Below are 16,864 nucleotides of genomic sequence, written 5' to 3' on the forward strand. Positions count from 1 at the left end.
TTTCAGTAGTAAATGATAGCTAACTTGTTTCTTGAAGTCGAACTGAAATTTTGTGTGAAAACTTGCTAATATTTTTAATAACCAAAAATTTCGCGATAAACAAAAGTGATCGTGCAAAAGTTTTTCGCGAATTTCAATAGAATACATTTAAATGAACAGACAGTTGGTTATTAATAGGGTGGTTAGAAGTTAGATTGCACTTTTGTATGACAATTTGCTAATATTTTTAGTTGGCGATTTACAAAAGTGATCGTGCAAAAGTTTTTCGCGAATTTCAATAGCATGCGTTTAAATGAATATCCAACTGGTTATAAATAGTGTCGCTTGAGCTTGCACTTTTGTATGACAATTTGCTAATATTTTTAGTAATAACCAAAATTTTCGCGATAAACAAAAGTGATCGTGCAAAAGTTGTTCGCGAATTTCTATATAATTCGTTGAAATTCGTTTAAATGCAGTTGTTTTAAGCGCAAGTGGTTTACTTAAGCTGCAAATAACAGTTAAATATAACTATTCGATTACGCACAAATGCGTCACATTAACTTGAAGAGTGATCTGAGGATCAATACGCCCACACAGATGCATAGGTATATTTTCGTTTAATTTTAAATGCCACAAAAAACTACCTAGCAATAAGTACCCGTGTGTGTCATGAAAAGTATTGTCGCATTGATTTCAATAATGACTAAATCCTTAAACAAACAGCGATCTTCATTGATCGTGCCAGCGCGTGGACAAGTATATGTTCTAAACGCCTATCAAACAACATGCTGATTCAGCACTAGCATTAGCAGTGAAATAGATTTAAATAAAGCATAAACAATCGTCCATCGAAGTATGCGCAGATTCAACCTGTTACCAAGCGTATGTACCACACGCAATCAGCGCTAACGCGCACTGTTTTGGATTCCAAATGGATTTGTTTGTTTGGCGGCGTGCACACAAAGCGCCTTCACAAAGTCTCTTAATCTAAAAATAGTTTGCAATTTTAAAAATTTTTTTTTTGCAAATTTGTCAACCGCAAGGCGTCGACGCATAAGTATTTGCTCCAATGTTTTTTTTTATTGGTTCTTCTGCTTTTTTTTGCTCATGTTGGTTTAGCAGCTGCTCTTGACACTTGTGAATGCCATTAGCGGAGCCAGCAAGCTTTCAAGAGCAAAGTTATGGGCGGCAAGTGGCAGATATTTATACAAAATATCGTCAACATAATTGATCCTAGCATAGATGTGTATACTAGAGCGGGTCGATTTCTAGGGAACCAAAAAAAATCGAGATCGGAAGAATCGCCTATGCGTGAAATGTGCTACGGATCATGTTGAAGAATTTTGCCTAAGCGACTATGGGTCTAAAACCGTTTTCGCGGCATCGATTTTGAAGGCGAAGTTTTTTAGAGATAAGAAAATTTTGTTAGTCAGTTTTTGAGATATCCGTTTGAAATTTTATACGTATGTAGCTGTATTTTGATACGCCATTGATCATTTGTCGGAATCAGTCAGTTTGGACAACTATATCACATTTCTTCCATACGAACGATTTTTCCGATCTTTTTAAAGTTCGTCTTAAAAATTGCTGGCTGGAGACCGATTTTAGACGCTTAGTCTCTTAGTCAAACTAGTTCAGTATGATTCGTAAAACATTTTCAGCATACACGATTTTATAAAAGAAAATTCGACCCGCTCTAATGTAGACACTTTCGTGTTATGTGACAATCTTTTGGCCTTGGCTAAAAAGACAAGCCCCCGGTAAAAGTTTTAAAATGGCCTCGACAGTGCTGATACATTGCTTGTACTAATAATGAAGAGCAGAAAATGAAGACTTTTTTTGTAGGAAAGCTTGTAAACATAAAATGATCTTTTGTCAGAGATCACTGATCGCTTTTATGCCAAAAACCTTGACAATCATTAAGCATTTTAGGCGTAGCAGTCATTACACAGTATAAGTCTATTATAATTATTGGGCAATACATATTCACTTGAAATACAAAATTACGTATCCTCAAAAAAATCGAACCGCTGTCAGATATAACCAATATATAGCCATTTTATAACCAAAATACTCATTTTGTTCCTATATGAGCGGTTTCTATTATAACGTTTTTCCTTCGCCAGTAAACTTATGTATATGTATGTAGCATACAATTTTGGCCTACCATTGTCAGATATAACCAATATATAACCCATATATAACCAGTATATAACCATTTTATAACCAAAACTCAAATTTTGTTTCAGTATGAGTGGTTTCTATTACAACGCTTTTCCTGCGCCTGTCAACTTATGTATCCTAAAATTTTGATATAACCAATATATGTATAACCATTTTATTATAACGCTTTCCCTCGCTTGTAAACTTATGAAAAGTGACGTTACGTAATTTAGGTGACAATTTACATACATACATACATATACACTTAGTATATATGCGCTCATTTGCCTGATCGATCGGCTGATAGCATCTAAAGCTATGGAAAATACCATATAAGATCAAAAGATCTGTTAGTCGTATTATCAGCTTTAGGGTTAATGCGAAATTTCGTACAATTTAATGCTTTAATCTGTCGTGTTTTCAATATTATTAACGAATTCAATGAAAAAGTACCGTAAACAAATAATAACATGCATTTGCGCGTGTTGCCAAGCCAAATCGGCTTATGAAATTTGTATTTTATTTTAATGTGTTCTAATCCAGCTAAACATCGCTTGACAAGCACATACTATATGCTTATAATATAAGTAAAAATATAATCAAAACAAAGCAAAAAACGGGGAAACGCTACAAGCTTAACCGGAACGCACTACTTTTATACAAATTACCTCGAAAAGAGATCATGGCAACTTCAAACTTGTAAGCCCAAAGCTTATAAGCACATAATCACTATTTAATAAACTCAACCACTTGAACTCGCGCAGCCGCCGCGCGACGAGACAGTAAACACTCGTAGCACATATGGACATATGTAGGTATGTAGTTATATGTAACTGCAATGTACACATAGTTATAGATAAGACACGCGGCTGTTGCGTGCTAATAGTCTGATTGCTCGGCCGGGCTTACTGACCGCCTCAAGCCGGCTGCTAGCCACTAACACTTGCCAATCTAGTCGCCGGCTTGCCTGTTTTAGCAATACATAAAAAATGAGGCGCCATATGTGATGTCACATATAAATCGTTGATAGTGTTGATATAGTTGGGGGAAGTCAGCGTGTGCGAAAGTGCAATTGTGCACAGATATTGTCGTATATGTTGGTATGTATGTATGTTTGCAGTAATAAAAAAACGCGTGTGTGAGTCAATATGATAATTTAGTGCGGGTTGCGCGTACTTTTCTAGCCAAGTAGCTGCTTTGATGTGGGAATAGGTGTCATAGAAACCGAAGGATCGAATTCGAGATCTTGTATGAAAAACTTTTTTATTTGAGCAGGTATACACAAGAAACTTTGCATAAATCATTGTACCAAACAATGCTATCATATCTGAAGAAATTTTTCAAATCGGACCACTATAGCATACATATGTATATGTAGCTGCCATACAAGCTGAACACTCAAAATCTAAGTCTTACTTACACATATCCACATTTCTAAAGTTGTTGTTGTTATTTGCAGTTTTCTAAACGCATATCTTCGACTGCTTCATACAAGTATCTCACAATGCGCGCTTAACTGCCTACATAGCACCTAAATATGCTTATGAGACTCCCCTTCTATCTGTCTCCGCTTTATTCAATCAAACTTGTCATTTCACTTTCATTTGCAATTGTACATTTGTGTTTTTTATTTCATTTTTGTTGCTTGTGCTTAACAATAGGCAAACAAATTGCGTGAGCACTCGTGCCTTGCAGATTGTATCTGATAAAGCTAAAGTGCGCTACTCATCGCGCGCTGTTTTCGTAATTCAATTGGAATTGCGCCGATTAAGCGGCAGAATGTGACGGCTCGGGGCTAAATAAGCTAAATAATAATAGTCACTAACTTATCAGCAGTCTGGCAGTTAATCAGGCAATGTTTAGAAACTTTGCTAAGGATTTCCTATAAAACTTTGAACACACTAAAACTATAGACTCATAAAACTTTATTGTTGGTGGCGTAAACATGACGGCGGTGCGTGCTGGCTGTGGGTATAGAGTTGAGTGGAAAGTAGTGGTTTTTTCCATAAATAGAATAATATTTTGTGTAAAATAAAGTGTATTTTGTGTAAAATAAATTTTGGTTTTATAAAGCATACACACCCGCTCTTATGCGCTTCCAATAATTAATATAAATGAATTCAGTCATGTTCGAAGCATTTATTTCTTAATTATGCTCTCAACTTGCGCTGATAGCACACTATATCTAAAGCATTTATTATTATTATATTATTATGACGCTAAATATAACTTATCGATAAGACGGACAAATAAATTTGCAGTGCAAATCGGAAATTCCATAAATCGAACTGTATAAAAATATAAAAAAATATAGAAAAAGTTTACAATCTGCAGCTTTTAGGTATAAAAGTTTTTTTATACTTATGCGTGTGTGCATATAACTGATAAATCAATGTCAATATTAGAGGCACGTATGCCACATAGGGAGCAATAAAAATTTCAAATATTTTCAAAAATTCACAGTCAGTTATCAATAGTAATTAATTGCAAAATATCAAAAATATGCAAGCAATTCTATACACATTGAAATATTAATTTATTTATAAAAAATATAGATAACAAATTTTTTTTGTTAATATATAAATTAAATATAGATAAGCAAATAGGGACTTTTTTTACTATTTCTATTTTTTAGCAAAATGCCTAATCATCACTTGAGCTTTAGTTAATTTATTTGCTTTTCAATTAGGGCATACATTTATATAACAACAAATAGAAGGCAATTCACTAGTATTTTTGGAATGCGCGTTGCCAACTGGCGAAAATCATCAATTGCTATTGAAAAGCATATTAAATTGAAGACCTTAAATAGAAAAGTTTTTAATTGACAAGCTCTCTACACAAAACTTGGCATGGATTATTATCCAAGCCAACGCTACAACATTTGAAGAAATTTTTTCAATTCGTACGACTATAGCATGTGGCTGTCATACAAACTAACCGAACAAACTCAAGTCCTTGTATGCAAAACTTTTTAAATTAAAAAGATATCTTTACGAAAATTGGTAGAGACTATTTTTCAAGACAACGCTATAATATATTCAGATCGCACTAGTATAGCACATGGCTGTCATACAAACTAACCGATCAAATTGAAGTCCTTATATGGAAATATTTTTTATTTAAAAATATATCTAGACGAAATTTTGCACATATTATTCTCTTAAGCATCGCTACGATCTCCAAAGAAATTATTCAAATCGGATCACTATAGCATATAACTGCCATACAAACCGACTGATCAAGCTCAAGTACTTGTATGGAAACTTTTGACAAAGTATCGTCACGAAATTTTGCATAGACAATTATTTCCAGCAACGCTATAATATATGAAGAAATTTCTCGGACCAAAGAACTATAGCGTATAGCTGTCATACATACTGACCGATCAAACTGAAGTCCTCGTACGGAAAACGTTTTTTATTTCACTAGATATATATACGAAAGTTGACACAAAAGACACACTAAATCGCTTCAATATTCAGAGAAATTATACAAATCGGATCACTATAGCATATAGCAGTCATACAAACTGAAGCCATTCAAATTCAAGATGAAGCTGTTTTCATATCCTATTGTACTACAAAAAATTAAACTGTGAACGGTATTAAAGCTACAAACGAAGTTAATTTTTTTTTTTTAATTTTTATTATTTCTATTTAATATATAAAAATTATGTGTAAACAAAAGCAATGGAAACTAACCGCAGTCCGAAATTGTTTACCCTTATCTATTGTTTTAAGCAATTTTCCATAATTTTTTTGTTTAATGTCGCCACTTGACACTATTTACACAGACACACACACGCACACACGCACACACATTTAAGCCACAAAAAATTAAAACAAAAACATTTAAGCAGCCGAAAAATCAAATTTTAAACAATGCCGATTGCCGATCGTGCTCATCAACTCAACTAAAGTCAAACCAAAGTTTGCGCGCATTTCTTGATCAAATACAAAAATAAATAAGTGAAAAAGCTAATAAATAAATAAACTTTAGTGAAGTTGTGTGCAAACATTTGCTTACCCCAAGCGAAGTGAGATAGCCGGGCAAATTATCTACAAGCGCTTAAACGAGCGCGTCTAGTAAAAGTTAAGCCACAAATTTATAGTTGCGCACACACACACATACCTTCATGCAAATGCATAAATACTCGCACGATAAACAAAAGGCGGATACTTTGCTTATAAACAGTTACAAAGAGCGCATGAACACAAATGGGTTTTCGAGTTTTTTGCCAATTTTTTGCCAATTAGTGTCTGTTATAAGAATTTCTCAATTTCTCAACAATTGGAAGTGAAATACAAATGGCAAAATGAAGTGCGATTGAATAAGATACACGATTTGTTTAAGTGAGTTGCAAGTGCACTCAAAATGGCAGGCCTACACGTAAATAGCGAGCGAGAAACAGCTGAAGTACGTTTGAGTAGTGAAGGTTATGTCGCAATGTATTTGACAAAAGCAAAAAACAAAATATTAATAATATAAAAAACTGAATAAAAATAATAACAATATAAAAAACCGAAAAAATTAAAAAAATAATAATTTATGTGCCACTATATTAATTACTTTCGGTATGACATTGAATATAATAAGCAAAATTTTGTTTTTGTTTTTATTTTTCGCTTTCGTTTTCATTTTTCCATAAAGTTTTAACGTAAATGTTATTCAAAAATAAAGCATAACATATACATTTTTAAGTTTTATGCTCCAGCATCCTAAATGTATGCTACATAATTTTGAAAAACACCAATTTCTTAATAATATATTGAGATACTAACAAAATAATGAAAACCAAATGTCGGAGATGCTCTAAAGCATATATACATATGTACATATATAAATGATCAGCGTGACGAGCTTAACCGCGTAGCATACAGCTATCATACAGACTAAACGATCCAACTCAAGTGCTTGTAAGAAATACTTTTTTATTTGACAAGGTATCGTCACGAAATTTTGCCCAAATTATTATTTAAGGCAACGCTAAATATGTGAAGAAATTTTTCATATCGATGAACTATAACATATAGCTGCCATACAAACTGCCCGATGAAACGCAAGTCCTTGTTTGGAAAACCTTTTTATTTAACAAGATATCGTCTCGAAATTCTGCAAAAACTATTGTTTAAGCCAACGCCTTAAAATCTCACGAAATTTTTCAGTTCGGACCACTATAGCAAATGGCTGCCATGCAAACTAGCTGATCAAACCTAAGTGCTTGTATGAAAAACTTTTTATTTGAAAAGATTACGTCACAAAATTTGGCACAGATTATTATCTTGAACATTGCCATAATATCCAATCGGATCACTACAGCACATAGCTGCCATACAAACTGATCGATCAAAATCAGTATAAAGCTCTTTTTATATCCTTTTATGCCATAAAAATATAATAATATTTAATTAATATATGATATATGTATGCACATACATATGTATTATATGTATGTCATGAAATTATACTCATTCTGTTTTCGCTCATATTTTTAAAACCAAACAATCAACAAGTAATAAAAATTAAAAAATTTCCATTTCAAAATCCTTGTGCTGAATACGGGTCGCCGCAACCAATAATTTTTTAATTAAACACATAAAAATAGCAATAGTATTTTGCTAAGTTCTTGTTTGCTTGTCGCGCAGCCAATCTCTTGCCCATTTAAAGTTCGCACCATACACTGACGGGCAACAACTATTACTATAAACTTTTTTTATTGTAATTTAGTTGCTAGTTTATCAGCGCCGACATTTCCGTAGAGCTCCCCGCCGACACAATAGTTGTGGAGTTAATCTAGGCGCTATTGCAGACATCTATCGACGTCACAGGCTACTTGAGGCAGCAGAAATGTTGTTTACGCTCCGGTTAATTTATTTTCGGGGACTACGTGCCTCCCGAAGATTTATTTTTTGTTATGCTTTCTTATATTCCTTTTTTTCGCATTTTCTTAATTTTTTTAACGCATTTTTATTGTATTTGTTTTGCTAAGCTACTTTTATTGCTTCATTACGCGTATATGTATATGTATGTGTGTGTGTTTTTGCGAGTTTTTATCTTAAAAATTTCAGCGCTGGCTTTGTTATTGTTGGCGGCTTTTAATTTTGTTGCGGGGGCTATATCGGTTAACGACAACACGCGCAGCAAATTTATGTTGGCATTCTGCTTTGGTGCCCCGTAGGGTAAAGAGATATTTGCAGCTACAGAACAGCAAATATAGAGTGTAGAATTTTGGAAGATTTTATTTTTTTATTTTTTTTATTGATGCAAACGATTTTGACGGCTTCACTTTCTGCGCAGTGTTTGTTTTTGTAAAATTTTCTTGCTCAAATGTCTATGTCTGTTTGTTTTTGTAAATTTTTGTAGCTTAAATGGCTATGTCTGTTGGTTTTTGCAAATTTTTCTAGCCCAAATGCTTATGTCTGCCCGCGCTGTCGGAAGTCCAGCGACAGTCGCCCAGTTTCTTGACAAGCTACGCGGCTAAATTGCGCCAAATGCGTAAAAAGTTAACGATTCCAAAAATTTTCATGCACAATTGTCTACTTCTTGTGGTCTTCTATATAGTACATTTTAAAGGTTACTTTTTATCCTTTGAGATAATATCGTCACCTAAAATACAAAACAACGTATCATCAAAAACATAGAAATTGAGTGCTTTATTGCTTACGATTCACTACATCATATTACAATATGTAGCAATAAATTCCCGGCTTCCGTAGTCAGATATAACCATTATATAACCAATATATAACCATTAAATAACCACTGTATAACCAATATATATAATATATATAACAAATTTATAACCAAAACTCAAATTTTGTTTCAACACGGGTGGTTTCTATTATATCTTTTTTCCTTAGTCTTTCAACTTATGAAAAGTGATGTTACGTAATTTTACATTTTAGGTGACGATACATAAGTATATGCCGTTAATTCGTAAAATTTTATAAAATTGCTTGTAAAATGTTAGCCAAAGTTATTTACGGTATTACGATATTTTCATTAAAGCGCTCAGCGTATAAAACACCATGCTATATAATATACATATATTTTTTTTTGTATTTGTATTAATTGTCGCTTCTCCTTTCCGCTTGCTTCCAGTTACAATGACGAAACAAACAGAGCGTCACGCTATTGTCGCCCCCAAGTGATCACACTCGCCTCGAAGGCCATGGCCAATAGCGCGGCCGCCGCTTTCGCCAGCCATCAGCTGAACCAGCAGCAGCCAACGCCACAACAGTCGCCGTACTCAACACATCAACAGCAGTCGCAGCGTCTGCCCACCACCGTCACCGCTGGCTATGGCAAAGGCCATGAGGGACGCGTCATTGGCGGCTTGCCGCGCACGCTCTCCGCCCCCACCATCAATTTACAGCCGAAATCTTGCCTCAGCCGCAAAACCTGCCTACACCGTTCGCAAGCGAGCTACAGCAGCAGCGATAGTCGCGACAGCGACGCGGCGGGCGCAGCGGCGGAATGCGCGAATTGCAAATGCAATGGACAAAGGTGAGTGGACCAAGAAATATTGCTGTACACATTTGATACAACTCAAAGTGCAGTAGCTGTGTTATTGTTGTTGCAAATTTTTTATTAAAATTTTTTGTTGCTGTGCGATGTGATATGATAGCCGGTGTGCAGCGATTAGTTTTATTTGGCGGTTACTCATACGCCGTGGTATGCATTACGTTCCATTTAATGGTAACGCCGCATACTTGGTTGCCGTCGTGCCTTGTGCTACGCCAAGCGCTGTGCATTAGCCGCGTTTTTTGCAAGGCGTGCGGTGGCGCAGCGGCGGTTTGGCGCTGCAATAGCGGAAATGTGACACCAGCTTGGCGCTATGGCATACGGCAAATGTTTAGTTGTGTGTATGTGTGTGTGTGTAGTTATCTTCGTTTGTCGTGCGCTTAGTCTAATATAAATCATTTTCGCTATTTTTACACAATAGGCGCTCGTGGTGACTCTGTGTCGCGCGGCCGTGTGGCGTTTGTGCCACATCTTACCGCAATTGCTTAGTTTGGTTTGACGCAAACGCCAACGCTTGTGGCCCAGCGTTATAAATAGGCGACAGTGGTGGCGTACCAGTCGGCTGACGTTATTGCTTTCCCGCAAACGCTGAAAAGCATTGCAAAATGTGCCACCATAACTCATAGCCACACAGCCACATGTACATAGGTACATACGTGTGTCTCGCCCTTTTGGCTTTAATAATCGCATGCAATATTTATTTCAACGCGCCTGCAATCTGCCACAGTTTCAGTTGTCTTTCATGCCATTTACTCGTATTTATTTATAAATTTCGAAAGTTGGCTTTCAGCATTTAGTCAGCGGCGAAACGTCATTGCCGTCAGCAGCTGTCAGCCGCAATGACAAGCTATTAAACAAAATAGGAAGAAAATTGAGGAAAATGCTGTTTTTATAGCGAAATTTGTCGGAAAAAATATGGACGTTTGTAGGCCACAAGCAGAAGGCCGCTTTCACTCACTCGTATGGCATGCGTCGCGCTCAGTATTTTTCATACATTTCTCTTGCCTTCAAAATTGTTCGGGAATCGTTCGAGATGAGTCAATGCGTTGCACTGTTGTTCTCGAATGTGTTGCATGTGTGTTCGTGAAAATGCCTGATTTTATTATTATTATTATTATGTATTTGTAAATTTCTTTGTTTGTAAGCGGCGGATGTTTCGCTGCTATTTTTGGTTTGTAATTTTCGTGCGACCTTCCTAGCCAATGTTGTCTGTCTCTTGCATACTTTGATGAATAGTTGCTATAGAAATTCTTGGAAATTGAACAGAGTAAGAGAAAATTGCGTTGAATATTGGAAAATTGTTACTTAATTTTGGTTTTTGTTTTTCTTCTACAAAATATCGCTTGACCGATTGTCCAAAATCAAATCCTTGTATAGAAAATTTTTTTATTTGATGAGATATCTTCTTAAAATTTGGCATGAATTATTTTTTAAGGTAACGGTACAATCTTCGGTAAAAAAATTTCAGGTCGGCCCACTATATTATATAGCTGCCATACGAATTGATGCTATAGAAACTTTTTTATTTATTAAGGTATCTTGAAGAAATTTTACAGGAATCATTATCCAAAGCAACCGCATAAATTCCGAAGAAATTGTTCAGATCGGACCAATAAATCATATAGCCGCCATACAAACTGACTGATCAAAATAAAGTCCTTATATAAAAAACTTTTTTATATCACGGGAAATCTTCATAAAATTCGACATAAATTATTTTTTAAGGTAACGGTACAATCTCCGGAAAAATATTTTCAGATCGGTTAACTACAACATATAGCTGTCATACAAACTGAACGATCAAATAAAAGGCGATTTTTCTTAATTATCCTCGAATAAGAGAGTATATATTTATGGAGCGACATATGTATGTATGTATTTATAACCCACAATTTTTTTAAAAAGATATGTATAGCATCAAGGAGACCTCTTGTGGTCTATTAAAAAAAATCGCATGCGAGTTTGTATGCATTTAGTTATCTATTATTGCTATCAATCACGCACTTGACGCTCAGATAACCCATGAGCCTAAAGCTAAACAGTCATACAGCAAATATTTGCTAAAATTAAAACAAAATATTAAATAATTCTTGTCTTGGATATGAGTGTGTATGTTCATGTATATGTATGTGCTTATGTGCATTCCGTAAATGTTTTTGTGTGTTATTAACACAAAAATATAAAAATATTCAACCTTATACTTGCATATACATATGTATGCATGTATGTAAATTACCCTTATTATCGATTTCATATGTATGTATGTCTCACTCATTATCGAATTCACACCAAACTGCGGTCGCTTTTATATCAATGACAAGATTTGTTAATGATCGCGTGCATTAACATTCGCTCAAATGCATTTAAGGCGATTAATTGCACAGATTAACGTTGGCGCATATAAAGCACAGTGACTGCAAACACTTAAGCGCATGTACAAACATACATATGTACTATATATGTATATAAAGGAAATTTGGATTATAGTGAAATAAATATTTTTATATAGCCGGTAGAGTGATATGATGATATAAATATATAGTCCAGTATATGATATCGTTTCTGCCTTGATTTCATAAATTTAGCAACAAACACTGATAAAATGTTAAGAGAGCAAGTATTTTTTTTAATTTATTTATATATTTTTTATGTATGTATATTTTGAGTTTTGATTTTAGTTTTTTATATACATTTTTTAAATTTTTGTTTTTCATTTTTCCTTTACTTTTTTTTAGTTTTTTTTTTAATTTTTTATATCATTTATTTTTTAATTCTTGTTTACAATTCTTTTATTTATTTTTTTAATATTTTTTATGTTGATTGTATTTTTTTATGTTTTTATATTTGATTGTAATTTTTGTTTTAAGTTTTTATTCACATGCTTTTAATTTTCTTTTGATTTTTAACTTTTTTATAAATTTTTTATAAATTTTCAAATATTCTTTTCATATTTTTAAGACTTGATTTTAGTTTTTTTTTCATTTTTTAACATTGTAATAAAAAATAGCTTTCTAGCAAAGACTGCCTAATCTTCATAAATTCAGCAACGCACCCTGAAAAAATGTTGAGAAGGCAAGTGTTTTTTTTAATTTTTTCAATTTTTTTTTACTTTTCCTTTCTTTACTATATTTTTTAAATTTTTGTCTTAATCTTTTTATTTATTTTTTTAGTTTTTTTAACAATTTTTTATATCTGGTTTAAATTTTGATTTTCATGTTCTTAATTTTCTTGTGCTTTTTTTATACATATTCTTAATTTTTGATTCTTAATTTTTTTATTATTTTTTTACGTTTTAACTTTTTTTTAACTTTATATAAAAAAATTGCATTTTTTACTTCTATTTTTGATATACATATGTTCATTTTTTTAATTTTTGCTTTTTATTTTTTATAAATCGTTACATATTATTTTTGTTATTGTTTTAAGCTTTGATTTTATTTTTTTACATTTTTTAAATATTTTCTTTTAATTTTTAAAAATGAAAATGAAAAAATGTTGAGAAAGCAAGTGTTTTTTTTTATTTTTTCAATACTTTTATTTTTTTAATATATTTTTGAAATATTTGTCTTTAATCTTCTTATTCATTTTTTTTTAATATTTTTATTTTATTTAATTTTAGATCGTAAGATTTTTTTTTAATTTTTATGTTTATTTTATACACATGTGTATATTTTTTTTTAATTTTTTTTAATTTTTAATTTTTATTTTTTTTTTTTTAAGTTTTAATTTTGTTTTTTTAATTTTTTTAACATTGTTATTTAAAAATAGCTTTCTAGCAAAGAATAATTTATGCTGATCGCATCAACTTTGGCCTACAATTCGACTGCCACTTAGCATTGCAATGTGTGTTTGTGCTTGCGCGTGTGCAACTCCGCTGCCGCACGCCCCTCTCAGCGCGCGTAAAAATAATCGCGATGATGAACGGCTTTTTAAATGTCAAACAAATTGTTTTTTCCCGCATACGACTAGTCATAACAACGACTTGCCCGAATAATTACAAAACGTACATACATACATATAAGTATATATGAGCAAGGCAGTGAGATAGTGGCGCTTATAAAACGTGCATTTTATACACAGACAGACATACAATAGGTAAATGCATTTTAATTGCTGTAAACGCAGCTTTATGCTGCTGCCCACCAAATAGCTGTGCACATTGCATTGTCGTTATCATTATTGTAATCATTTATTGAGTTTAAAAGTGGCGTGCTGATAACTGGATTTTTACTGCCAGCGCTTAAACTGGGCCGAAGGCTATTGGAAAGCAACACGTACCGCATATGTTTGTATGTATATATGCACTACATGTGCTATAAAAAATGGCGTTTCAAAAAGTAACACACACATATACATATGTATGTATATACATCTATTTATGTACAGTGTATGGGTGCGCTATTAATAAAACTCTGAAATTAATGGATTTCTCTTGCATTTGCCTGCTCTGTGGCGAGTTTGAATTCAGCGAATTTCTGCCCGCGCATAAATCACAATTTGCGTCAATTTGCGTAGAATTATTTTCACATTAATGATTTTTCATGCCATGAGACGATGTTGTCGCATTTCCGTTTTATCGACGACGCACACATTTTGTGTTATTTCGTGAGCTGTCTGCTGCGGAAAACCCTCTAAATACGCGAACTAGTCACTAGTTATCGATCTGAAATTTTGCTTAAACAATTTTCTCATCAAACCACTGCTATTTGTCGAAACCGTCGATATCGGCTCACTATAGCATATAACTGCCATACAAACTGAATGATCGGAATCAAGTTCTTGTATGGAAAACTATTTTATTGAACGAAATATCTGCACGAAATTTGCTAGGGGTTATTTTCTAAGGCCATGATATAATATCTGAAGAAATTGTTGAAATCGGATGACAATAGCATATAGCTGTCATACAAAGTAAACGATCGACATCAAGTGCTTGTATGGAAACCATTATCAGTTGATGAGATATCTCCAAGTAATTTGGCATAAATTATTGCCTGATTGTACCGTTATCATCTCCACTAATGCATATACATAGCTGTCATACAAACTGACTGATCAAACTCAAGGCCTTGTATGAAAAACTTTTTTTATTTTACGAGATATCTTCACGAAATATATCCTCCTAAGAAATTATTTAGAGCGGGCGACTATAGCATATAGCTGCCATTCATATTGATCATTCAAAATCAAGTATAAAGTCACTCTGCCTAACAACTTTATGCTACAAACACAAAAAGTATAAACATACTTACACATACCATGTAATATAAACGATAAAAGCGCTAATAAAACAATATAAATTTTTTGTTGTACAACAAACATGCCGCTGCAATGCAAGTTAATACAAAAAACGCGACAATTTAAGCATTAAAAATAAATAAATAAATAAGAAAGCAACGAAGATCACTTTGTGACTTTATTTACAAACACATACATATAACATATACATATGTACATATCGGTATGCATGTATGTTTGTATGCAATATGTAGACGTTGCTATGTTTACATGACAATTATGTGGCGTATATCACCTCCCCACACGGACGGCCGTACTTGGCTGATTCACGTGAAGTGAGCGTGATCGCCCGCCAAGCGTCTGGCAGCGTTGACTGCGTGTCAACCAAAAATACACCGCAATGGCGGTGTGACGCTCAATGAAAATAAATATCTAAACTAAAATTAAATTAAAATACGCAGCACAGCAGAAATCAAACAGTTACACATGCAAGCGCGAGACGTGAAAAGTTTTCGTTGCACTACATACACGGCGGAGGCTATTGCGTAGACATAGGCGTTGGGAGTGGGAAAAAATTAAGAAAAATTGCGGGTTTTAGTGGGTTTGATCATGTAATGCTTGATAGTTTACTGTAAAAAGTTCCCGAGCATAAATTCTTTAGAAATCACTGAAGGGCTTGTTTGATACTTTTGATTTTGTATGCTTTTTAAGTATATATGTACATATGATCACTAGATATATTTGCTTTTTTTTCAAAAATAAATTTTATATATAAATATTGAATTTTGTTTTGTGTGGTCATTTCTTGAATTTTTTTATTTATTTTTTTCAAATTTATTTTATTTAATTTTTTTTTTTATTATTTTTTTTTCACTTTTATATTTTATTTGACGTGAAACTCATATATTGTTGTGCTCTAATTTTTGACACGCCCACTCATACACTCAAATATTTTCCCGAAATTAAACATTTTCGGGTTATTTTAGACAATTTTACTACAAGCTTTGTGATAAATAAGGAATATTATTGTTTAACAACAAGCAAGTATGGAGAGTTTCGAACAAGAGATGGTAGAGGCAGTAATAACAACATGCAGGTGTGCAGTTTCGAACAAGGGTGGTGGCAGCGTAGACACTTTTTATACGAAAATAAGTCTTCACATACTACTATGAGCAATAAATAGTCGAATTTGTTTATAATTTTAAAATTCTTAATTTATTCTTTAAAATCTATGTCGTCCCCGAAAATCTAAGCCGTCCATAATACACTTAAGCCAACGTTTTTTTCCACTCCTCGAAACACTTGTTAAAGTTCCGCAACAACCTCCAATGTACGATTCAAATTTAATTACTCAAAATAGGAATAGGAACGATCTTACGAGTATGCTGAATATCCAGAAGTCACACGGAACTAAATGAGGCGAATACGGTGATTGCATTACTTTTTCATTCTATTTTCAAAATTGTTTGAAAAATAGTAAATTTTTAATGCGCTTTCACATTAATAAAAAATTGTTCAGACAACTGAAGTGAAGTTCTGGCAAATTTGATGACTGATAGCTGTCAACCAAATGCTGTCAAAATTGTAATTTTGTTTTAGTTATTCTGATTCACCCTGTATCTACGCGTTATGTTCCTTCGTTTTTCAATTCTTCTACTGCTTCTTCTGCTGCAAATTAATCACCGCGCTTGGCATGCCACCCCAATGGGCAATTATTAAAATGCGCGCTGCTGCCTAATAATAAATTCAGCACAACATGTGATCGTGTGTAGGAAAATATTAATGTTACGAAAACAGATTTTTGAAAATATTTCAAATTCAAGAATATTTAATTATACATTTGGGCGGGTGTGTCATTAAACTTAGTGCGCTATTAGTCGCTTCGTATAAATTTAGCACAATTTCATGTTTATTTAATGGAAGTCCGTAAATTATATGCTATAGCTGTCGTACA

The 16,864-nt window shown here is 33.3% G+C and overlaps 1 protein-coding gene across 3 annotated transcripts in view; it reads left to right on the forward strand.

The window, feature by feature from the left end:
* LOC120777790 (protein phosphatase 1 regulatory subunit 3B) overlaps nucleotides 1–16,864 on the forward strand; it is a 32,145-nt gene that overhangs the window by 5,366 nt on the left and 9,915 nt on the right. For 2 of the 3 annotated variants that reach the window (XM_040109320.1, XM_040109317.1), the window contains exon 3: nucleotides 9,250–9,654. In XM_040109320.1, the coding sequence (XP_039965254.1) occupies nucleotides 9,250–9,654 (405 nt within the window). Of the gene's footprint in view, nucleotides 1–345; nucleotides 588–9,249; nucleotides 9,655–16,864 lie in introns of those variants that run through there. The other variant, XM_040109319.1, reaches the window with a different exon arrangement.

This window comes from Bactrocera tryoni, chromosome 5 (assembly GCF_016617805.1).
Source record: "Bactrocera tryoni isolate S06 chromosome 5, CSIRO_BtryS06_freeze2, whole genome shotgun sequence".
NCBI lineage: Eukaryota > Metazoa > Arthropoda > Insecta > Diptera > Tephritidae > Bactrocera > Bactrocera tryoni.